The sequence below is a fragment of the Gossypium hirsutum genome, chromosome D08, assembly GCF_007990345.1.
Source record: "Gossypium hirsutum isolate 1008001.06 chromosome D08, Gossypium_hirsutum_v2.1, whole genome shotgun sequence".
NCBI lineage: Eukaryota > Viridiplantae > Streptophyta > Magnoliopsida > Malvales > Malvaceae > Gossypium > Gossypium hirsutum.
In genome coordinates this window covers 68869242-68895558 of record NC_053444.1, presented here as the reverse complement: position 1 = coordinate 68895558, position 26317 = coordinate 68869242, and the positions used below count along the sequence as shown (strand labels likewise).

The 26317-nt window shown below is 35.5% G+C and overlaps 4 protein-coding genes across 5 annotated transcripts; 2 read left to right on the top strand and 2 right to left on the bottom strand.

Moving 5' to 3' along the window:
- Positions 1-9906: 9906 nt before the first annotated feature.
- LOC107932821 (cytokinin dehydrogenase 7) lies at positions 9907-13626 on the top strand. The gene is made up of 4 exons (XM_016864922.2): positions 9907-10689; positions 10762-11037; positions 12519-12781; positions 13283-13626. The coding sequence occupies exons 1-4, from the start codon at positions 9991-9993 to the stop codon at positions 13587-13589; spliced, it is 1545 nt and encodes a 514-aa protein (XP_016720411.2). The 5' UTR covers positions 9907-9990; the 3' UTR covers positions 13590-13626.
- Positions 13627-14199: 573 nt separating this feature from the next.
- Positions 14200-17841, bottom strand: LOC107932833 (endoglucanase 16-like). Its single transcript, NM_001327354.1, is given in 8 exon segments — positions 14200-14523; positions 14611-14774; positions 15386-15497; positions 15635-15784; positions 16421-16498; positions 16588-16788; positions 17340-17552; positions 17638-17841. Coding segments are annotated over 8 exon segments (1446 nt in total).
- Positions 17842-19257: 1416 nt separating this feature from the next.
- On the top strand, positions 19258-22059 carry LOC107932869 (polyadenylate-binding protein-interacting protein 7). Its single transcript, XM_016864985.2, has 5 exons — positions 19258-19455; positions 20019-21064; positions 21141-21211; positions 21336-21439; positions 21565-22059. Exons 2-5 carry the CDS (start codon positions 20095-20097, stop codon positions 21863-21865), a joined length of 1446 nt encoding a protein of 481 aa, XP_016720474.1. The 5' UTR covers positions 19258-19455; positions 20019-20094; the 3' UTR covers positions 21866-22059.
- LOC107932868 (uncharacterized) lies at positions 21985-25944 on the bottom strand. 2 transcript variants are annotated; one of them, XM_016864984.2, is made up of 9 exons: positions 25198-25944; positions 24391-24496; positions 23866-23927; positions 23523-23779; positions 23317-23448; positions 23003-23236; positions 22652-22866; positions 22405-22558; positions 21985-22267 (listed from the first exon to the last, which is right to left on the bottom strand). In XM_016864984.2, the coding sequence occupies exons 1-9, from the start codon at positions 25445-25447 to the stop codon at positions 22049-22051; spliced, it is 1629 nt and encodes a 542-aa protein (XP_016720473.1). In that variant the 5' UTR covers positions 25448-25944; the 3' UTR covers positions 21985-22048. The 2 variants fall into 2 exon arrangements, with proteins under 2 accessions (XP_016720473.1, XP_016720472.1); XM_016864983.2 differs by having other exon boundaries at positions 23866-23968; positions 24405-24496.
- Positions 25945-26317: the final 373 nt, after the last annotated feature.

Here is a 26317-nt window from a genome sequence, read left to right as displayed (position 1 = left end):
AAATGAGAAGAAAAATGAACCCAGAACATGAAATAATTATAAATAAGGAGGATCCCAAATAATAATGTAGTTTTTACTACAATTCAAACAAATCCAAAATAATCCCAAAAATAATAATGTGGCCTTCAAACTCTCAGAAAAAATACTGCGATAAACTTTCTCTATATATTTGAGCCAACTCTTCTTGTTTCAGAAGGATTTCAACTCCAGCACGATCTCTTACCTGCGGATCATCTGAACTCAATAGCTCTCTCCATTTCATGATTTCCTTCACTTTGCTTTGAATCTGATATATGCAAATGCAATAAAAAAACTGTTACTAAATATGATATATGCAAATGCAGTAACAAATGTCAGTTTTTACGATCACCTTTCGATGAGGCCACCTTCGTTTGCCACCACCGTTGCCTTTGCACCATATGTTGTGGACTACAGTTTCGGATAGTCCAAGTTTTTGGGCTGCTTCTTTCCTTGGCAGATGTAAATAATTTGCTAAATCAATTAATCTCATCTCTTTTATTCTCTTTCGCTGTGGTTTAAACAAAATGAATATTTTCAGTAAAAAGAAATCCGAACCCGAACTCGAACTCAACAGCATTAGTTTTGACCTGTTCCGTTAAGGAAATCGAAGACTTTTGATTGTTGTCATTGCTATTGCTGTCAGCTTCGTTAGTTGTTGCAGCAACAACTTGTTCCGTGTTAGAGACCGATGCCTGCCCCAAGTTGTTTGGAATGTCCTCTATAAAACAAATATCATTATATTTTGCTAAATATGTGATTGATACAAGTATATTCGGGGAAGTCGGGTACCTAGGTTCGTATTGGTAGTCGGATTTTCGTACCAATCAAACCCTATGCATAATGCTTCAAAAAAACTAGATCTTGGATCCTTCAGCATTGTATATCCCTCTTGTTTTCTCTTCATGCAATACTCTCTTAGAAACTGCTTCACTTCCAGCAAGCTTTTCCCACGGAAACTGTTCAAAAAGAAAAACCCAATTCAATCCCGTCTTATGTTAATCCCGGACCAATCCCGACCTTTACGATAAGAAAAAAACTAACGGATGTTAAAGAAGAATGAAAAACCCTTACTTGAACACTTCACGAGACACAACTTGGTTACTTTGCGCAACATCAAGAACTGCATGAAAGAGAACTCCAACTAATCTTCCATGTAGTTGAAGTTTCGTTACAATTCCACCTGTACAACAAAGAACAACATAAATCTCTGCTAAAATCAGCCATTTTTACCGAAAATTCAAAAAAAAGAACATTACCATCAAAATGATTAATTTCCCTCAATATTTCGCAACAATAACATTCAAATCCCGGATTTGTTTTCCCTTGATTACTAGTTTCTCCATTGTATTCAACAATGGCTTTCGAAGAAGGAAATGAAAACGGTACATGGAATTCATTTCCCAAGTTCATTTCTGTTTGATCCACTAAAAGACTATCAATATCTAAAGGTTCATCGCTCGTAGGTAATTTGAGGGAAACTGGTTCCGGGATTTCATTTCCCAACTTATTTTCACTCGGGTCCATTAAAAGACTATCAATATCAACAGGAAAGTCATCGTTCGTCGGTAATTGCAGGGGAACGGGTTCCGGGATTTCATTTCCACCCAAATTCGTTTCGATTTTATTACTGGTTTCTCCACTGAACGGATTCGTATCCCAAAGCTCTAAAGAAGTGACATTAATGGCGGCGTTGATTATTTCCATGAATTCCTCTGAATATTGGGTGTCATTAAACAGGTCGGAGTTTGGATCCCCCATGGTGGTTTTCCTTGAAGAGATTGAAAGGAGTTATTGGCCGTCGTTGGTGGCGCTAGAAATAGAAGCGCCACCGTGAACAGCCGACAATTGAGAATGGGGAGGCTGTTGTTTACGAAACTTGTTTTATATGGGTGGAAAAGGCGCGAGATGGCAGTTAATGACCGTTGTGAAACGAGGGCAACGGTTGGAGAACTTCGGACATGTCTTTTGGTTTTAGGTTAAAACGCGACCTAAGTCCTTATACTCTTATATATTTATAATTTAGTCCTTTTATTTTTTGAATTTAAAAATGTCAGACCAATGAATTTAATCAAATAATAATAATAATATTAATGATTTGATTTGAATTTTAAAAATTAAAAAGTAAAAGAGATCAAATTTCTCAAAAGAAAAATAAATGGACTAAATTTTAAATATATAAAAATATAAACAAATCGATCTAATGCTCTGTCTGCTCAAATATTATTGAAAAGATAGCTTATTCATATATAATTTAGTAATTTTTATTTTTTAAAGAAAATTAAATTTTCAAATTTCAATCTTGATCAAATAATAACGGTTAATTCATTAATGCTCGATTTGGAAGCATTGATTTAAAATTTTAGATTTTATTTATATAAATTATAAGAATGAAATTCATGGATTTAAAAAATTATCGTGAATGTTATATTAATAAACAATTGACTACTTAATTTTCATTAATTTCCTCGAAACACTACTTTATTTAAATTATATTATTTTTAAAATTTCATGACAAAAATATTACCACATGTGTAATATTATGTCTACTTGTTATTTCTACATGTGTGGAGGCTAAAATCGATTAAATTGATAATATGAACTAAATCTACGATTTATACTAACGCATTTAACGATTACCATTTAATTATGATTAAAATTTTAAAATTCGAATAATATAACATCAAAATTAATCGAGTTAAAATACAAAAATTAATATTATTTAAATCCTTTCGTTTAAGTTTACAAGAGACCTAATATGTAGTTAATATAGTCGAATAATTTAAGAATTAAATTTGAATATATTTTAGCCGTCTCAAAATTAAAAAAAATATATTAAAGAAAAAGATAAATTGGAGGCGAAATTTACTCACCGACTTTCAATTAAAAATATTAAGAAATTGACTTTTTTAAAGTCCAAAAATAAAATTCATTTGACTTCCCACCCTTAAAAAATAAAATAATATTTTTAATAAATATAGTAATTAAATAAAGTCAATGATTATCTGAATACTATTTTATTTTTAACAGGAAAAAATAATTCATTAATTTTACTTTTTTTACCCTTAAATTCACATTAATCACATGTACTACCTATGAATTGGTAATAATATTATATATTATTATAAATTTAATCTTTACACGGCATAAATTACATCCGTAATAAAATAAGTTCAAGTCCGATTCATATTTTAAACAGGCCTAATTTTTATCCAAACTTATCTTTCAAATTTAATAGTTTTACTCAAACCCTCTTAAATTTTACACCGTGTAAACTAATGAGGATCAAGACCCTTAAACCACACTTTCTTTTTCTTTAGGTACAATATAACATCACACACTATTATATATTTTTATTAAGTAATTATCTAATGTTTCCTCCACTAAAAAAATTGTTTTGACTAAAATTAAAATTAATTATTTTAAATCTAAGCTTCTCCACTGGATTTCATGAATATTCTTGTTGCTTACAAACATACCAGTAGTTCAAATGCTACACCCATTTCAATTTAAAAATCATTATTTAATTATTTTTAAAAAATATATAAAATCCATTTGACTTTAAATAGTTTAATTAATGGTCCAACCATAATATATCAATTTTTTGTCCTGGTGAAATGTGTGGGTTCTTCTTAATCTTCTAATTCAGTACCATCAAATATTAATTGTTGTTGTTTCAATTAATTAATAAGTTGACTTTAACCAAATTGCATAATATTTTTTTTTTGTATTTTGACTTTATTCTTACAATTAAAGAAATTTTGTTACTTTTAATTTTTATACTTCAACAACATGAAAACTGCAAAGCAACATCATTGATTAAGTAACAAGATTATCACATTAATTAAATTATAATCTTTAGTACATTGAGATTTATCTATTTTTTTATAAACAAGATGATGCTTATATTTTATTTAAAATTACAATTAAAAAAATGCACGTGATTCAGTGATTATCGAATCAAGTTTGAATTTTCTTTTTGAAAATTTCGCTAATACAAATATAATATAATTACAAGTGCATGTCAAGTACAAATTATAAGCACACATAATACAAATCATACAAATATAATATAATTACAAGTGCATGTGAGTTCGATGGCACTGAAATGTGTTCATCCTCTTATCTAAGGGTGGGAAAGGGTCACAACCTAGTTCTAGGCTCATTGTATCAAAAGAAAAATAAAATATTGAGATTCCAAATTTGAGTATTACCCTGTATTGACCTTGTTTAGATATATTCTGAATATTAGTCTAATCATACATTATAAGGATTGACCATAGGCAAATTCTAGCCTTGCCTCTGTAGGAACAATCACCTAGTTTAAGCCCTAATATGACTATATGAGAACTGTTGCGGAAAGGATCGATTCGAGAACTCCGATATGACTACAAGTAAATTGACCGGAACGAAAAATAAAGTGAACACAAGGATTTACGTGGTTTGGCTTTAATGCCTACGTCCACGGGCAGAGGCGAAAAGAAATTTCACTATAACAAGATGAAGATTACAAGTGTTTTACACTCAAGACACAACCCGAGAACCTCACAACTCTCAACCCCTATAGAAAACCCGAAAGCTAAAATCCTAGCTTTCAAAGAACAAGCTTTGCTCTCTCTTGGTTTGGGATGATTAATATGGCTAATGAACCTCTCTATTTATAAGAGAGTTCAAGGACATAATTGTCCAAAACTTTGGCAAAGATTTGTGGTTGAAAATGGACACCAACAACCATCCACTAATCCACTACCACCAACAACCCACTACCAACAACAACAATCCACTACCAATTTTAAGCCATTTCTTAACAAATCTCCACCTTGGCTTGAAATTTACCAAGCTGAACATCATAGTGAATTCCTCGAACTGGATCACCTCTTCCAAACGCCTCTCTGGCGCTAATCAATCCCGAATACCTATCAAGTCCAAGCAATGCTTGAACTTATATGCAGGGATCACCTTAGTTAACATATCTGCAGGATTCTTCTCGGTAGCAACCTTGCTGATAACAATGTCACCTTGCGTAACATGTTCCCGAACAAAATGATATCTGACATCAATGTGTTTGGTCTGTTCATGAAACATCTGATTTTTAGTCAGATGTATGGCACTCTGGCTATCGCAAAATACAACAGTGAAATCCTGTTGTAAACCCAAACTGCTTACTAGACCTTTCATCCACAATGCTTCTTTCACTGCTTCTGCTAACGCCATATATTCCGCCTCAGTCGTAGATAAGGCTACGGTAGACTGTAACACAGCTTTCCAACTAATGGCTCCTCCAGAATAAGTGAAAACATAACCCGTCAGAGATCTTCTTTTGTCCAGATCTCCAGCATAATCAGAGTCCACATAGCCCGTGACACTGCTAGTGCAGTCACTCTGATCATATACCAAGCATAAATCTGCAGAACCTCTCAAGTACCTGAGAATCCATTTCACGGCCTGCCAGTGTTCCTTGCCAGGACAACTCATGTATCTGCTGACCACACTAACTGCATGTGAAATGTCTGGACGAGTGCAAACCATTGCATACATCACGCTTCCAACTGCACTCGAGTATGGAATGTGAGACATTTGCTGCTTTTCTTCATCAGATTGTGGTGACAACTCTGCAGAGAGTTTGAAATGTGGTGCCAACGGAGTACTCACAGTTTTCGCTTTATCCATGCCGAAGCGTTGAAGAACCTTTTCAATGTAGTTCTTCTGCGACACACGAAGCTTGCCCGCCTTGCGATCTCTGTGAATATCCATGCCCAAAATTTTCTTGGCAGCACCCAGATCCTTCATCTCGAACTCACCACTCAACTGCGACTTTAACTTGTTGATTTCCGACATGTTTTTGGAAGCAATTAACATGTCATCAACATACAGCAACAAATAAATGTGCGAACCATCTGAGAGCTTCCGATGATAGACACAAGCATCATAGTCACATCTTGTGTAACCATGCTGAATCATGAAGCTATCAAACCGCTTGTACCACTGCCTTGGGGATTGTTTCAATCCATATAAAGACTTCTTTAATAGACAGACATGGTCTTCTTTACCAGGAACTGTAAAACCCTCTGGTTGACGCATGTAGATTGTTTCCTCGAGCTCACCATGCAAGAACGCCGTTTTTACGTCAAGCTGCTCAAGTTCTAGATCAGACTTGGCCACCATGGCAAGTAATACACGAATGGAAGAATGCTTTACGACTGGGGAGAAAACTTCATTGTAGTCAATCCCCTCTTTCTGAGTGAAGCCTTTAGCAACCAATCGTGCCTTGAATCTAGTTGCTTCAACCCCTAGGATGCCTTCCTTTTTCTTGAAGACCCATTTGCAACCAACTATCTTCTGGTTACTTGGCGGCTTAACCAACTCCCAAGTATGGTTCTTGTGAAGAGATTCTATCTCCTCACTCATAGCAATTGCCCACTGTGCCGACTCATCACACGTGACAGCCTCATTATAACTGGAAGGTTCTATACCAATGGACTCCGCCACACTGAGCGCGAAAGACACCAGATTAGCGTAACGCGGATTTGGTTTGATTTGTCTCTTCGTTCTTCCAGTGGCAATGCTATATGGTTTTTCTTGAGGTGACTCATCTTCATCGGAATCTTGCACCTCAACTTGATCATCCTGGACTGAAGTACCTTCCGTAGGAATTGGAGCGTCCACCTGACACTCCACCTGCTTCTCAACACCGTGATCTCCCATTCTATCTGACTCCTCCTTTTCCCGGGAATTTGTGGTGGATCGAAGCATGGATGACTCATCAAAAGTCACATCTCTGCTGATGATGAACTTGGACGAAACCGGATCAGGACACCACAACCTGTATCCTTTCACCCCTTGGCCGTATCCAAGAAATATGCATTTCTTCGCCCTCGGTTTGAGTTTTCCCTCATTTACATGAGCATACGCAGGGCAGCCAAACACTCTTAAACCAGAGTAATCAGCAGGAGAACCAGACCATACTTCCTCAGGAGTCTTCAGCTCAATAGCTGTTGACGGAGATCTGTTAACCAAATAACAAGCAGTATTAACAGCTTCAGCCCAAAATTCTTCACCGAGCCCAGCATTTGATCGCATGCAACGAGCTCGCTCCAAGAGAGTTCTATTCATGCGTTCTGCAACTCCATTTTGTTGTGGTGTTCGACGAACAGTGCGGTGTCTCACTATTCCTTCATTTTTGCAGAACTCATTGAATTCACCTGAGCAAAACTCCAAGCCATTATCCGTCCGGAATCGCTTGATCTTCTTTCCTGTTTGATTTTCGATCAAAGCTTTAAATTGCTTGAAGTTGATGAGAACCTCATACTTGCTCTTCAGAAAATACACCCAAACCTTTCTCGAGTAATCATCGATAAAGGTAAGCAGATATCTGTAACCACCTTTAGAAATTGTCGGAGAAGGCCCCCAAAGGTCAGAATGGAAGTAATCCACTGTGCCTTTTGTCTTGTGAATCCCAGTGCTGAACTTTACCCGAGTCTGCTTACCGAAGACGCAGTGCTCACAGAAATTCAACTTTCCTGTACACTGCCCAGACAATAATCCTCGTTTGCTTAGCACCGATAAGCCTCTCTCGCTCATATGCCCGAGCCGCATATGCCATAACTTCGTGGTGTCAGAATCTAGATCATCTGATGATGACACTCCCGCAACACCTGTAACCGAGGAACCATCGAGGAAGTAAAGGCCCCGCTCCAAATTACCACGTATCACAGTCAAAGCACCCGAGAATACCTTGAGAACTCCACCTTCAGCAGAGTACCGAAAGCCTTTCTTGTCCAACGTACTCAAAGAGATCAAATTTTTCTTCATTTCTGGAATGTGCCGAACATCAGTTAGAGTTCTAACAATACCGTCAAACATCTTTATACGAACTGTGCCAATCCCCATGACTTGACATGCGTGGTCATTTCCCATTAGTACTGAACCAGAATGCTTCTCGTATGTTGAGAATGCATCTTTCGAAGTACTTATATGAAATGTAGCTCCCGTATCAAGAATCCATCTCCCACCAGCGTAAGAGTCGGATACTGCAAGAACGATCTCGGCATCACTTGAAGAATCTGCATCAGCTACATTCGCACGATCATTTTGTTGCTCCTGTGATTCTGATTTCTCCTTCCTTTTCGGACAATCTACCTTCATGTGCCCGTACTTCTTACAGTAGTAGCACTGTATTCTCTTCTTGGACTGCGATCTAGGATGGCTTTTACTTGAACTTCCACCCTTTGCCTTGGATCTTCCTCGAGCAACCAAGCCTTCGCCTTCATTGTTTTCGACCACCTTACCAGTGATTTTCTTCCTCAACTCACTGGAACTTAAGGCATTTTTCACCTCCTCTAGAGTCAGGTCATCACGACCGTACATCATTGTATCAACAAAATTCTCATACGAGGGAGGCAAAGAACACAAAACAATTATTGCTTGGTCCTCATCATCGATTTTGTTATCGATATTATTCAAATCCATGATAATGGAATTGAATTTATCCAGGTGCTGGGAAACAGGTGTACCTTCCTCCATCTTCAGGGCATAGAGTCTTTGCTTGAGGTAGAGCCGGTTCGTCAATGACTTCGTCATGTACTTGCTCTCTAACCGGAGCCACAAACCGGACGCGGTTTTCTCATCCGCTACTTCTCGTAGCACTTCATCTCCTAGACATAGCAGAATAGCACTATGTGCTCTTTCTAGCATGTCATCCTTTTGCTCTTCCGAAAGCGTGCTTGGTAATTTATCTTTACCAGACAATGCTTTTAGCAATCCTTGTTGAACCAGCACTGCCCGCATCTTGATGCGCCATAAACTGAAACTATTTTTCCCGGTAAATTTCTCGACATCATACTTAGTCGATGAAACACTTGTAGCCATAATTTGGAACCTTTGAATGAATGATAATATTTTCTTCCTGATGTGAAAGATCAGACAAAGCTGCAGTCACAGGGCAATTCAGAAAATATTATCACTCCTTCAACTATGCTCTGATACCAATTTGTTGCGGAAAGGATCGATTCGAGAACTCCGATATGACTACAAGTAAATTGACCGGAACGAAAAATAAAGTGAACACAAGGATTTACGTGGTTTGGCTTTAATGCCTACGTCCACGGGCAGAGGCGAAAAGAAATTTCACTATAACAAGATGAAGATTACAAGTGTTTTACACTCAAGACACAACCCGAGAACCTCACAACTCTCAACCCCTATAGAAAACCCGAAAGCTAAAATCCTAGCTTTCAAAGAACAAGCTTTGCTCTCTCTTGGTTTGGGATGATTAATATGGCTAATGAACCTCTCTATTTATAAGAGAGTTCAAGGACATAATTGTCCAAAACTTTGGCAAAGATTTGTGGTTGAAAATGGACACCAACAACCATCCACTAATCCACTACCACCAACAACCCACTACCAACAACAACAATCCACTACCAATTTTAAGCCATTTCTTAACAAGAACAATTACCAACTTCAAGAGTTAATTTAGACCAAAATATTTTTAAATCCCAACGTAAGAATTGTTGTCAATTTTAAGATATCATATTTGTTCTTTTTTGGAAACATGCGTAAAAGTACTCATAGCCTCTTCTCAACTCATAAATAGGAAGACAATGTGCTTCAACGCAGTCAAACTCATGTCCTCCTATATTAACAATAATACTTATGCCAATCAAGTTAATACTGAATCGACAATTATATTATATTTTTTATATAGAAATTTCACTATATCTATACTCCTTGATTAAATTAAAAGTTAAATTAAAAACCATTTAAGCGCTCCAACATTAAATTTAATTAAATTAAGCCGACGCCAACCCTTCAAAATTAAATTAAATAATTAAAAATCATTAAAAGAAAATCTTCATAAACCTTCCATTTCCGTCCTTATTTAAGTCCCTCCTCCCCTGTGGTCATTACCTCCGCACTAAAGCTTACTTTTCGATTTCAAGTCCAAAAAAAGAAAAAAATAACAGAAACATGAGGATAGCTTACTTGGACCGAACCGTACACGAAACCGACGGCGAACCGAAACCCAACGGCGGCGTTTCAACCTTATCCAAATCCATCGACCTCCAAGGCAGTGTCGAGACCGGTGACAAAACCACCATAGCCAGCAAAGACTTCGGCGGTCTTTATTCAACCAAACCGTTAGCTTTAATCAAACCTGCCGGATCAGACGACGTTTCTCGGGTCATCAAAGCCGCGTCACGTATCCCACGTATGACGGTAGCGGCGAGGGGTAACGGCCATTCTATCAATGGTCAAGCGATGACAAACGGAGGGCTAGTAATAGACATGCGTTCTACAGAGGAAAACCATTTCCGACTCTTAAACATTAACGGTTCCTTTTTTATCGACGTCTCCGGCGGGGCATTATGGGAAAACGTCTTGACAAGGTGCGTTTCACGGTTCGGTTTAGCTCCGAGGTCATGGACTGATTACTTGAGCTTAACGGTTGGTGGGACGTTATCTAACGCCGGCGTTAGCGGTCAAGCTTTCCGTTATGGTCCTCAGATATCTAACGTGGCGGAACTGGAAATCATTACCGGAAAAGGAGACATAATGGTTTGTTCCGAAACCCGAAATCCGGAACTCTTTTTCGGATCCCTCGGTGGGCTTGGTCAGTTCGGTATTATTACCAGAGCTATGGTTAAGCTTCAACCAGCTCCAGACATGGTGGGTTTCACTGTTTCGAGACACTGCATGTACGATGATTTTGTCTTTTTATTTATTTATTTGTGTTGTTAGGTGAGGTGGATAAGGGTGGTGTACACCGAGTTCGACGAGTTCACTCGGGATGCTGAGTTTCTGGTGAGTCGGGACGACGGCGAGTCGTTTGATTACGTAGAAGGATTTGTATTTTGCAACAATGATGACCCGGTTAATGGATGGCCATCCGTGCCATTGGACCCTGTTCATGGGTTCAACCAGGGGATTATCCCTCAAACCGGTGCCTCAGTCCTCTACTGTCTTGAAGTGGCTTTTCATTACCAGAAGGGTGACCACCCTTCGACTGTAGATAAGGTAATAATTTTTGTCTAATTATGGTTTTAGTCCCTCCATTATGTTGCAATTAGAGATTTTATCTCTTTACTATAACTTGACATTATTTTCTCTCTATTTTTAAAATATTATTGTTAGGTCGAGCAAAGGAAACCGAGAAATTGACAACAAGGTTTCTTTTGTTAACGTCTGAACCAATGGTGTTTGGACAATTTTTTTCATAAGTTAAAAATCTCAGTTAAACGGGTTGGATTTTGTGTTTTTATTTGATTTATAATTAATTCTAATTATTACGATAAAAATAAATTATTTTTCCAAAAATACTATATATAAGTTATTAATTATTTTTATTTACTTTAATTTTATTATTTATGAATAAATAAATTGAAACTTTACTAAATAATGTATAAAAGTTATAAAAAATATTTTTTTAAAAATAAAGTTGAAAAATTTCAAATCCAAAATTATTATAAAAAAACTAAAACCATAATTATATATATATATATTCATTATTTGGATTTTTTAAGTAAAAGAAATATGGTCGCTCCTACATTAGAAGTCAAATTACATATTATCTCTTCTACTTATAAAATGCGTAAATGAGTCTCTATACATTAAATCAAATAGAAAATTATTTTTTTGTTAAAATTATATCAATTTTTATTGTTAAAAACTGATCATTGCACATCAACATGATGTACACATGGCATATCACATTTCACTATTCGGTTATTCTGTTAGTTATATCAATTTTTAACAATATAAATTGATAAAAATAACTAATTTTTTATTAATTTAACATATAATAATTAATTTATCTATTTAAAAAAATAAAATATAATCTAATTTTTAATATACAATTATGTATGATATATATATATTAACAATCACCCGCATCATGTAGTGACTTAACAATATAGAACCTTAAGCAGTCAACGTCAACGAATGGCATAAAAAAGATGACTGAAATTGAAAATGGGTCCACTTAATCAACAATGTGGGAAAATTCCTAAATTGGTTATACGTGTACAACCCTCAGCGACTGAGGACGGGCCTCTTATCGAATCCCATCATATCACGAACCGAATAATTCACTAGTGCTATGATTTTTTGTTATTAATTTTTTTTAAAGAAATTATTATTCATTACTTTTTTTTCTTTTATCAAATGTTCCAATTCATCAACGTTATAATTAAAATTTAAAAAAGCACATCCCATTAATTTAATTATTTGAGTTTGAGGGTTCTTAAAATACATGTATAATTGAATATTGATAGTTTGAAAATAATTTATTAAAAGTTAGATTATTTTTATTAAATTAAAGAATAAATTAATTTTTTATTAAAATTTTTATCTATTTATAATGTTAAAAATAAACGTATATATTATGTTAATGTACATATATCCTCATTGAAATTTAAGGGAGTTGCTTTTTATTCTATATGAAATTACGTGATTGCCCCTAACTCCACCTTTATTTTACTGTGTTTCCCCTTTTGCAGGCCGTGGCCGGACTCTTAAAACCGCTGCGTTTCGTGGAGGGGTTGAAGTCTCAGGTGGACCTCAGCTACGTGGAGTTTTTATTGCGTGTGAAGCGTGCGGAGGAACAAGCGAAGGCCAATGGCATTTGGGATGCCCCGCATCCATGGTTGAACCTCTTCATCTCCAAATCAGACATCGTTGACTTTGATCAGACGGTGTTTAAGAAGATGGTGAAAGATGGAATCGGTGGTCCCATGCTGATCTACCCTCTTATGCGAAGCAAGTGAGTATTTCCCATTTCGCACCTTAAGGCTCAATGTAAGGGTAAAAAAATTCAAAATAATAAGCCAAACATTTATGAAAATGTTCAATAATGATTTTTCATGCACAATATATTAATTTATATATATTCATAATTAAATTTGATTATTTTTATTATTTAAATTCAATTCAATCATGACTCGCACAAACACATTTTTGTGGACCCTTTGATTGTATTCCCAAACTGCATGTCTGCCACGCTTTAGACGATGAGGTCTCATCAAAAGCTTAGTATCTCGACACGTGTCACCTGTAGAGCTTAGGGACCGCAGCCAATTTCACCTCATCAGACACGGTTAATTTTATAAGGGTAAATTCCACTAGACGTCCTCATACGATAACTCAGATTTAAATTGGTCTTAAACTTAATTTTATGGGAGCCAATTTCACGTACATGTCATTAAACTTTACGAAGGATATTTTCTAACACGTGAACTGCAACTTTTTGAATGTGTTTTTTTAGGTGGGATAATCGTACGTCGGTGGCGTTACCAGACAGCGAAATCTTTTACCTTGTGGCATTGCTTCGGTTCGTATCAAGAGGGCCGTCGGTCGAGGAATCGGTGGCACAAAACCGGGAAATCGTCGAATGGTGCATCAGAGAGGGTTTAGATTTCAAGCTATATCTCCCTCATTACCAGTCGAAAGAGCAGTGGAAAAGGCATTTTGGGAATCAATGGACGAGATTTGTAGAGAGGAAGGCTAGTTTTGATCCTATGGCTATCCTTGCACCTGGACAAAACATTTTTAAAAGGACCCATCTATCTTAATTTCTAACGTATATTAAAAAAAATATCATATTTAACATGATTTTATGTACAAAACGAATATATATTATCCTAATCAATTGCAATAAATATAGTAAACAAATAAAAAAAATCAAAATAGTAAAATAATGATATTTAAAGTATTTAATTGTATGAATTTATTCAATTCAAGTCATATATATGAGAAAATAATCTCAAAATTCTATTCATCAAGGACAAAGTCAAAATTTTTAAGGGGTTATTTAGTTGTATCCATAACCCTTTTATCCTATATTAAGTGACTTTCATGCATGAATTTTACTAAAAAATTAAACCAAAGTTTTCTTTAACTATGCAATTAGATAATTATATATTGATACATAGTATTAAAGGGGTATGTTTAAAAAGGCTGAAAACTGATTTATTAATTTTTGGAGGGATTAAAAATATATATTTATTTAAAAGATTATATCAAATTATTAATACATTTCCCCTCTACGTTAAAAAAAGAAAAAAAAATTGTGTTGAATGCACCACAATATAAGTTCAATATTTCATGCAGTAAATTGGTCCATTTTTTTATCTTACATGGTAAAAATAAGTTACAAATGACAAAATTATAGACTATGGTTTATTACTTATGGCAAGTAAGCTTTGCCAAACCTGCCACAGCTAAAGAGTTAACGTAAGTGCATGGCTCGGTGTAGATCGACGTCCAACGTAGATCACTAAACTTATCTTGCTTGTCCGGTCCACCGAGGATGGCGCCAGTTAACTCGTTAGGGTTCGGTGAGTTCTTATTGAACCAACGGGCGAAACTCATGCCGCAATTGATGTCCACGTTGGCTTCCGATAATGGTATCGATGCACCCCTATGGTGGGCTTGTGTTGGTGGATTGTTCCCGAACCCTACCATGTATGATCTCCCTAGTGGGTTTGCCCCGAGTATGTAATCCATCTACAAATTCAAATTCAAATTCATCCCTAAGTGAAGTGGATTCGAAGTCAAGATTTACGATTTAAGATTTAAGATTTTAAGGTTTACTTGTTGCTTAGCAAAATTTAAGATGGTAGAGGCGTCAAACTCTTGGCAGTCGCATTTGACCTTTACGTTGTGACGTTGAAGCAAGTCACCGTAGATACTGAAGAGGAAAGAAACTCCGGTAACGTATTGGAGGTTAGCTCCATCTCTTAAATGGATCAAACCACCTGAAATATATAAATTGTCATATTTTCATTAATCAACCAAGATTTTTCAAAACGGAACCAATAATTAAACTGATCAAATCATTAATTTTTGGTTCGTCTATCGGTTCAATTGAATAAATTATTTTAAAATCATAATAATCAAATGAAACTGTAATGGTGACCAATCGTCCCCAAATTCTAGGAAAATTTCATTTCCCCTTAAAATTTAAAATAAAAATTAATTAGACCCCCAATTTTTGGAAATTTTCATTTTCCCTTGAAATTTTTAGAAAATTTTATTAGGCGTTTTCAATTTACTGAAAATTTTCATTATACCTTTTTTTTTTAATTAAGCCTTCTTAAAAGTTCTCATTAGTTTCACAAAAAAATTTAAATTTTTAATTAGACCCTCAATTTTTTTTTAAAAAAATCTTATTAAAATTCTTAAATTTTTTTTAAAAACTTAGTCCTAAGATCCACCACTGATAAAAATATTTAAATAATAATAAAAAAAACGATTCAACTGCCAGTTCATGAGTAAACCAATCCATTCCCTTATTTCAGATTAGTACTCGGTTAGTTTTCAATCTTTTTGAAAAGCAAACATGATGATGGAGAAGTGAAGTAGAGACCTGGAGTCTTGGGTACTTTGAAATAAGGACTTTGAGGAAGCACAGAGCAAATATAACTATCAGCATGGTCCTTGAAGATTTTCAAAGCCTCATCATTGCTTTGAAGGAAAGTCTGCAATCATATATATACATACACAAACACACAAACAAGCATTGGTGAGATGATTAGATTCATTGCAAAAAACAAAAAAAAAATGGGGTTTAATTGAATCGATGATTTTGGGATTTAAAGATTAGGGTTTAACGAACATCGGAAAGGAGGACTTGGATTCCAGCATATTTGAGATCCCAATTAAACTCATCCACAACTGCACTCACTGCATCTTCTGTTATAAACTTCCTAAACTTCTGATCTTGTGTGGCTGTGTATAACCATGATGCAGCCCACAACAATTCATCCTACAATAATTTACATATTTGTCAACATTTCATACGAAAACCAATATATACAGCTATTTTTGTCCCTAAGAAGAAAGGGGTAGGGAGTGATCTTGGTCCCTTAGCTAAGTGGTACAATAGGTATTTTAGTCCCTTTCAATTATAAGTTATTCAATTTAAACATTTTTTTAGTCTTTGGTCCTCAAGCTTTTAAAATTTTATTTTGGCCCTTAATATTGACTCCCTAACTTTACTCGATAAAAGTATTATGGAGAGCCCTAGGAGTTTGATTACATTTTACTCCTCTACTAAAAAATGGGCAAATTAATACCTATACGTTAAACCAAAGAGTAAATCGATCCTTTCTGTTAATAATTCATCTATTTATATTGTTAAAAATTAGTGTGGCTGATGGGATAATTAGACGCCACGTGTACGCCATATTGATGTACGTAGACTAATTTTTAACAATAAAAATGGATGAAGTTTTTAACAAAATGGCTAATTTACTTTTTAACCTAATACACATGAACTAATTTGAAGCAAAGAGAGTCAAATGTAATCTTATTTTTAATATAGGGGCCTCCAAGATACTTTTACCAACGATATATATATATACATACAAAGAGAGAGAAGAGAGAGAGAGAGAGAGATTACATTATAGCCAGAAAAAGAGCAATAGAAGGGGCATTCTCCATCGAAAGTTCCTTTGTTCTTCTTACCAAAGTAGAAAAGCTACAAAAAGGAAAATAACCCCAGAATAAATAAATTTAACGTCCATTTCATACATGCATACGTACATATATGTATATGTATATGCATACCGATTTGGCTTTGTTAAGAAGTCTACGTGCATAAGGAGGATCGACATATCTAAAGACAATAGAAGAAGCAGCCATTGCAGCTGAAGTTTCAGCTGCAATCTCTGTCCCAGGTACGGTCTCATTAATTTGCAACACAGTCCTCGGTGTCTTCATAGTTTCTGGTCTCACCCAACATTTATGATCTTCTACAGGATCCCCAACCTTTTCCCCACAAACAAAATCCCAACATCATTAACTACTTGCAATAACAACATATACATATACATACACATGCATATATATATACACACCGTAAAACTATCATGGAGACTCTTGTATTAAGAGTTGGATTATATTTTACTTTTTCTACACAAAAAATAAATAAATTAGTCCCTAAATGTTAAATCAATGAGCAAACTAGTCCGTTTATTAAAAATTGCATCTATTTTTGCTCATATTTTGAGTAAATGGGGCAAAATGCAATCTGATTTCTAGTACAAGGGCCTCCGTATATAAAAAGTAAAATTATCATGGAGGCCTTATACTTCGAGTCGGATTATATTTTGCTCCCCAACTAATTAGTATTGTACATTAGATTAAAGAGCAAATTATTCTTTTTGTTAAAAATATCATCTATTTTTATTGTTAAAAACTAGTGTGATTGATGAAAAATCAATATACTCTTTAATCTATTTTACCAATTTTAGAATAAAAGGAAGTAAAAATGCATTCTACTCTTAATACAAATATAGATTCAATATATATTCATCTACCTGAACATAGAAGATGCCACGTTTTTTGCCACATTTGAGGAAATAATCAGTACCCCAACGAATTGCCGAATGAACGTTTCCCATTTCTCCTGCAGCTTTGAGTTCCTTTTCGTAAGCAATGGCGGACCAAGCCAAGGTAGTGATCGTAAACGCCATCGGCATCCCGTATTTCACGTTATCGCCGGCATCGTAATATCCTCCAACAAGGTCTACCTGCGAATTATTTCATCAAATTAATATGCATACAAAAGATTTCTCTCGAAAGAGTCTACAAATAAAACTGAAACATATGATTTACATTTGCTTCTTTTCCATCATCGAGTGCAGAATCTCCTCTCCAATGTATTCTATTATCAGCAGGGAGTTTACCCGATCTTTGTGCTTCTAAGAACATTAGGGATTTCGTAAGGGCTTCTTTGTAATTAAAATTATGTCCATTACAACATTGAAAAGCAGCCAACCATGTAATAAGAACAGCTGCAAATAATGTTTTTGTCCCCATTTTTTAAAAGCCCCGCCCCCAAAAAAAAAACCCAGACTTTGATTTTCAATAATATTCAAAATCTATAAAAACCAAGTCTTTTTAAGAACTCCAAGGCATTGGAGCTCTGGGTTTTTACACTTTTTTATTTTTTATTTCTTAGTTTTGGTTGTGGATGAATGAAAAAAATGAATGAAGGGGGAGACTAGTTATAGGGAATTACAATTGTTAAATTTAGTAATGGTGGGGAGGGTTTGTACGTTAAATTTAGGCTTTTTTTTTTGGCCAAAAACATTAATTTTTACTAAATGTTGGGTATTTTAGATTCATGGTTCAGCTTTTTTTACCATTTTTCAAGTTTTTTTCTTCCAAATTGTGTGTTTTATTATTGGATTTGCTTCTTCTTTTTTTTTTTGTTCCTCAAAAAAAACTGAATCTATCTTTAGTCCTCAATGATTTTCATTGGTTGAATTTGACTATTTTAACACTTCAATTTATTTGATAAAAAAATTGTTTTTAATTTTAATTAACATTTAATTCAAATTAAATGATTAGGTTTAAAATCAACCATAAAAATTAAATTAAATTTTAGTTATAATATCCCATAAATTCTTATATTTTTTAGATTTCAAAATTTAAATTCAATTATTAACATCGTGTTTGAGGTTATAATATGTAATTAATTCTTATATTTTAATATAAATTAAATATATGTTTTTACTACCGTCTTATTTTTTCTTTCTATTAAATTTCTTAATATAAATAAGTATTTATCCTATAATATAATATATTTAATTTAAATATGAGATTACATGATATATAAAATAGAAAATTTTAATTAGAATGTAATTAGAAAGTTTTAGAGTTTAGAGGTCATTGTAAAATGTGAGTCATAATTTGAGGACTTTTAATGCAATTTTCTTATGTTTTTCATTTTAATTAGTATCAAACTCAAATTTATAATGTTGCTGGAACTAGACCTATCCATGGGCCGGGCTCGGAAAAAATTTTCAGCCTTCCTCCTAGGCCCGGCCCAGCCTGGGAAAAATATCACAAGCCCGAGCCTGGCCCGGTCCATTTTTAATAAACATTAAAAAATTATTTTAAAAGTATTTTAAAAATAAAAAATAAAAAAAATATATTTATTATATTCAGGCCGGGCCAGGCCTGGGCCAAAAAAGTGGTGCCCGAGGCCCGGCCCTTTTTTAAACGGGCCTTGTTTTTTACCCAAGCCCATATTTCGGGCCTATATTTTTACCCGAACCCTCCCATATTTTGGGCGGCCGTCAGGCCAGGCCGGGCCACCAGGCCCATGGACAGGTCTAGCTGGAACTGGACTGGATTCATCGGTCTAGAGTCTCTCCAAATTAATAAAAATAAAAAATTGAGACAAAAAATTAATAGGTATAATTAAAAAATTAAAAAATTGGTAAAGTAAATTTCAGAAAAAAAAATATCTGTGCTGTGAAGCAAAACAGCTAAAATAATATATACTTTAGGCTAAAGATGAAGAAAACCCAAAAGCTCAAATCCCCCAAAAGGATTAAAATATCTTCCAAAGATTATATTTTTACTGTTTATATTCTCATTTTATCTCTTTAAGCTAACGGATCCTTTCTATTTGTTTTCGCAAGGGTATAAATCTCTCCTTTCATTTCTCAAATTTCCTTTTTTTTTTTTGGGGGGGGGGGGAAGGGGGGCGGCTGACTTGAGTTGAATTTTCTTAGAATTAGCTACTTGTCCAATGCAAGAAGAGCATAAGTTTTTATATCTGCTTTGCTTTTGGTTCTAGTTTATTTTGTTGAAGTACAGTGCTTGATTATGTTTATTTTTGGAAGTTTCAAATTTTTTTATAACTAGGGTTTTCAATTGAATTAAGTCCTGTTGTTAAGTGAATTTTAGTGTTTTCAACTGTATCTTGGCATGGTTTGGTGAAAATCTTGTTATTTGGTTCATAATCTTGAAATTAAGCTTATTTAGACATTGTTCATAGAACTGATTAGCTGTAGTTGTTTAATTAATCATAATATTATCGAACTGCTCATACGAGTCGAATATGGTTCGATGTTATTAGTAGTTTCATGGAAATGATTATTGTTGTTTGAGGTTTGGTCTGACTTTAGTGTATTAATCGTATTCCAGATTAGGGAAAGGTCATATTTCATTTATTAATGTGATATGTTGGACGGTTTTTGCAGGTTTCGTTTAGTGTTTATTGGAACTCGATGTTGGCGGCGTATCCTCTGCACCAGTTTGCTATGTAGATCCTTTTTTATGTTTCGATTTAAGGAAAGAATGAACTTCTCTGAGAAAGGAAACCGAATTAGTGATGCGAAACAATATGCCCCTGGCAAGGTAACGACTTTGAATCCTAATGCAGCGGAGTTTGTTCCATTTTCTCTTAGATCACCGTCGTCATCGGGAAGCACTAGTGCAGGTGACGGAACAACAAGGTTTGCTGCTTCTGGGACCCTAGGGAAACCGGTGCTTGATAGGTCAAGGTCTTCCATCTCTAATAAATCGAACAAAGAGGCTCATCGGTTCTGGCGGTCCCAGCTCCCTAAAGACACTACCTCGGACTTTAAATTTATTAATGAGGAGGATTCTCAAGGAATCGGGTCCGGGAACCTCTCTTTAGCCGGTTTATCCTTGCGTGATGGTAGCAAAGTTTCAAGGTTTGTTTCTTTTGCAGATGGTGAATATGTGTACAGTGATCGGCAGGAATTACGGAATCCCTACGGTAATGGTAATAACATAGCTGAAAATTTGAGATATCGTGTTTCATCCTACGGAGCGGATCCTACGTTGGCAAGTTTTTTACATTTACCAGCTGAAACATTGGACGAGCAACTTGTTAAAAGTGATCAGCTACTTGGCAATGGGAGGCAGGGTCACCTATATAACAGAAATTCGAGACATGGACTCGTGACCAATATGTTACGTGAGCATGAAATTATGGATGGTAATGGTACTGAAATGAATCCTGTGGATTTTTTGGTTGCTCAGTTCCCTGGTTTTGCTACCGAAAACCTTGCGGAGGCTTATTTTGCGAATAGTTGTGATTTAAATCGGACAATTGAGATGCTTACTCAGTTTGAGATAAATGGTTCTTCTGATTCGACTATTGGGTCAAGTAGAAGTTCTCACGGGTCGGCTCATACCGACATTGCTGCAACCACAAGAGGTGCTTCTGCTGATAGAGTACAGACTCGTGGTTTAGCTCGTGCAACCGGAGATGCAGTGGGTAATATTCCGCACTTAATAAAGTTCATTCATTTTCATAGCTTTATTTATTTGCATTAACAGTATTGAACTGGCAGCTAATTTGTACTCGGAACTGCGGGAAGAAGCTCGAGACCATGCCCGATTAGATAATGCATGTTTCAAACAGGTATCTTGTTATAAAATTGTTGCACGTATTTAAACTAACACATTCATAGATTTGACGTTTTGTTAGCATGCGATGGAATGAGTTGTTCGCCTGCTCAACTTATCCATACGGTTAATTGAAATAGGCACGCCGAGCATTTCTCGTCGGCAATAAGGCTCTAGCAAAGCAATGTAGTTTGTGCAGTTGTGCAGCTCACAGAAAAGCTCGAGAATCTATCTATTGCCAAAGGTTTGTCATTTCTTTCCCGTTGCACTTGGTCCCTTAACATGGTGTCTAACGTGGCTTTGATCAGTTCTTGGTAGGCCTAAAACTAGTTTGTTCTTTTTGACTGTTCATCCTATATGATAATATAGGAATCAGGTTTCGGTTTCTCCAGAGAATGTGCGAGGGAAAGAACACATGATAGACCTGCATGGATTGCATGTTAGCGAAGCCATTCATCTGCTTAATCATGAATTATCTGTTCTAAGGAGCACAGCACGGGCAGCGGATCAACATTTGCAGGTTTACATATGCGTTGGAACTGGCCACCATACTAGGGGTTCTCGTACACCGGCAAGACTTGCAGGTGCTGTACAACGCTACCTCCTTGAAGAAGAGTGCCTTGAGTTTACTGTACCACAGACAGGGCTACTTCGAGTTGTAATATACTGAAGCCACGGGCTTGACATCGCCGAGGTACATAGTTTTTACTTTGTTAAATTCGTTTCGTAGGTTGTTAATTCTCTGATGTAACTAATAGAATTGACTGACAGTGGTGTCATCGAGTAGGATTTGATCTTAGAACACGATCTAGACCTGGAATTATCCAAATATCGAATCTGAACGTAAGACGTTTTAGGCTCTAAGTAAGAGCTCGTATACAATACTGTTATTATCACAACTAACACGTTTCAACATTTCGAAGCTTTTACGGCTTCCTAAGAAATCAATTCGTTTGAAAATCACATATCCACATTCAACTGTCTCTTTGCTCGTGTATGCCGCTCGAAGCCGGTCAGCATGCCTCGAATCCGTGTGAATAGCAGACTCAATTTCGTGAGCTGACATGTTTTCCTACAAAAAAACAAAATGATCATTTGGGTAAAGATTGATTGCAGCCTGACCCAAACACGTAACAATTCGGGAAAGCCAGGGATTGCCCGAGGATCGTTGGAGCATTGCCAGAGTCAAATGCAGTTTTGAATATGTACCTGATAAAACTCGTAGATATAATCCAGAACCTGCAAGCATGTAAAGCCATTACGGCCGAAATATGTCCTTGAAGAAGGCCCCATCTCCGAAAATCGATCAACCGGAAATAGTATGGTAAGAAACTGGTTTTCTAGTATCAACTCATTTTTCTCACTGCAAATGAGTTGCAGAAAATAGGTAAGAGTGAGATAATACATAACTCGTATAACACGAAAAGGAACAAAATTTATATGATAAATCAATCACCTTTCTGTAAGCAACCGGGTTAAGTCCATAAACGAGCCCCCTGAATTCTTGCCATCACCGTTTGCATCAAAGAATATGGATCGATGATCACTATCCTCGTCACCACTAAAAGATTCAGTGTAAATACGAGCACTTGAAGTTGGTTTGGATATCGACCAACAAATTGAATCTAGAAGAGTGCTCGGGCTTATTGGATGGATCGGAGTTTGACATGTCTGAAAGTGAAACAGAATTTCAAAGATACGCTAGATAAATACCGTGTGTAATGGTCCATGTCCAGTTTTGCTAGGTTAAAGTTCTAAGCCCGTGACACATGTAATAATGAGCTGCCAAACATGATTAACCACTTACCTGCATATGACAATTGTGACGATTCTGAATCCTGGTTTTAGCTAAATGTACAATCTGTTGCCTCTCTTCATGAGTTGCATTCCTTTTCAAGCTCTCGGTATTTTGCATGAACTTAGCCGCGTTGTGATTCTGGGAAGTTTCGAGCACTGTCCCAATCTGCCTAGCCAAATCGACCGACACACGAACAAGCCTCAGCAGGTTCCTATCCTTAGCTGTTTTCAGTACCCACAATGGCTTGAGACATTAAATATAAAATCAGTTCCAGCATTATGAATCATTGATCATCCTTATGTGTTATGCATAATCTAACTCACCGTTACAACGTTGCTTGAGTGTCCGATATATTGATGGACAGAACTCTCCTCGCACACTACGAGACTCACACCGCAACCAACAAACCATCGATCTATGGTTGCAGCCCCTTCTTTAGACACGACCTCGAGAACCTATCAAGCAACATACACAAAAATGGTGACCCCAGTTTATCAACTTACACCGTATAGAACATATCGAATATTACCTTATTCCATAGTTCACCCGAAATATTAGAATCAATGTACAGAGTATGACCCGATAGTGTCGAGTCCATGTATTTATCAGAGATTCCATCAGAAGATCGTAGTTGTAGTTTCTTTATCGTCTTGATTTTCTTGGTTTCATGAAAACCGGAAGGAAGACACGAACTATCCGTTGACCCGACGTGCAGGTTCAACTCATCTACACGCGGGCTACATTCTCCGATACCCTTCACGGTATACACTGATTCACTTAACCTTACTGCAAAAAAAAAAAAAAAACATTGACCTTGTACATTGTACCGAGCTCAAAAAAAGAACATGTTTTAGAGCACAGCTTGATCTTACTGTTGCTCTTAACACTATCGACGAACCACCCAATCGTAACAACGAACAAACCGTTTCTCGATCTGTGTTTTAAAACATGCTCGAACTTACTTCCACTAATGCTGTTAACCAAACATTAAGGTATGACATAAAACACTTGCATTGCCACCATATAATAAAACAATAGAAAGAACATGAAACCATATTAAACTAAAAAAACAATACAAAAAGAGGTAAAAAGTATCATGGAGGTCTGTACTAAGAGTTAATTGCTCCAAAAAATAGGTAAATTAATTCCGATACGTTAAATCAAAGAGCAAAATAATCCTTTTGTTAAGAATTTCATCCATTTCTACTATTAAAAATTGGTCATTATATGTCAACATGTACACGTGGCATGCCACATATCACTATCTAGTATAAATTGATGAAATTTTTAACAAAAAGAGTAATTTTAACGCATAAAAATTAATTTATCTATTTTTTAAATAAATAAGATAAAATACAATCTCGCTCTTAATAAATTAACCTCCACGTCACTTTTACTTAGAAAAGGATATTTGAACCACCAAATGTGTACATTGAGGATGTAAGCTAGTACTGTATTGTCCCCCTAATCTCTCTGTTGCTTCCATAACTTGTTTCTTTGCTTCTGAAAAACAAACAAAAAAATAACATGAATTTCATGATCAAAGAATAAATGTCTAACATTGTAATACCCACACTTCGCAAGATTACCTCATGACCTATCAATCTTATGCGAGCTAGCAAGATCACTTTGCAACCCACCAACCAATCCTCTATGAGTTAGTGGATGTCTGTCATCCGTATACAGCATTTACCGTTGTCTTAATATGACAATCCATACTTAAAAAGATAACCTTATGTGAGTTAGAGGATGTTTGTTATCCGTATACAGCATTTATCATTGTACTAATATGACAACCCATACTTAAAAAAGATCAACACTCTTTATTAGATTCTCAAAGTCCGAGAACAAGGAATCTCCCTCTCTCTCAATTATCTTTCTTCCTTCTAAGCATTCGTAACACCTCCTACGACTTTATACCTTTCGGATGTCAATCACCAGATTTCTTGTAGTGCTTTAGCAGAAGTAGGATGTCTGCCATCCTTACACCACATTTATCGGTTTTTCTAACTTAACAATCTATACTTAAAAAAGACGAAATATAAGTAGACTAGAATGACCGACGGCCTTTTTTATAAGATCCCCAAGGTCGAGTAAGGATCTCTCTCAGCAATGCTCCTCTCGAGTGAACCGTTGTCCTAACTTGGTACCATAAAACATATACATACATACATGCATAAACTGTTGAAGACAAGATTACCAACCTTTAGATAAACCGGTTACACAAATAACCAGACCGGAAAGTGGACCAAGGGATCGAACCATTGTTGACAATTCAGAGCCATGAGAGGTGGTAGGAGAAGGGGACATAAGATCAAACGATTGGAAGGTTCTAAATGATGGGATTGAAGATGAGAACCCAGCAAATAACCTTGAACAACCTTTGCTGTTTATTGTTTCTACTCTTTTAAGACCACCCATGGCCATGTTTTTTCCAGACAAAGCTTGAAACATTACTGCAAAACAATACGAGGAAAAATGATTATAAAAGAAACCCAGAGAAAGTACGGATTTTTAGACAAAACGAGGATTTTTTATTATTATCTTTTTCTCTTGAAAAACAAAAGGTAAAGGTGAATTCTGTGCCCATAGCTGCAGAGCACAAAGAGGAACTTTGGGTGTTTTTTCTTTTGCTTTATTTGAGTGTTTTTTTGAATATGGAAATGAAAGGAACCATTTTTAAATCTTGCAGATGAAGGAAAAAAAAAGAAGGTAAAGCCATGCCAACTATACATAGCAGGGGACATTATTTTCAGGGTCAACTTTTTTTTTTTTTACAGTAAATTTCTCGTGCTTTCAAAAGTTTGATCTTTTTTTTTTTCTTTAAAAATGGGGCTTGTGATTTCATTGAATTCATCAGTGCAACCACTAGCAGCCACCAGCCACCAGCCACCAGCCACCAGCCAAGGGTATACGATTCCACTCAGAGTTGAGATGAGCCCCCTCCCCCCAACCATGCAACTGGCGACAATGGTTTGAATATATATAGAATATAATCTAGATTATCTTACCCACTATACATAGTGTATTCAGAATCGATCGAATTAAAATTTTTTGTTTTAACCGAAATGTTGATCCATTAATTTATTCGTTTAATCAAATAATTAAAGTGCATAACATTATTTAACTTTAGTTTGATTCATTATTGATTTGTAATATAATTTTTTTATATATAAAATAGATTGTAGCTGACAAATACTGAGTTTGGGATCATTTGATGTTTTTTATATTTAAATTTTTAATTTAGTAATTATTATTATTTTTAAATAATCATGTGAATGTACCAATAAAATAAATGTTTTCAATTGACAATAATGGTCTAAT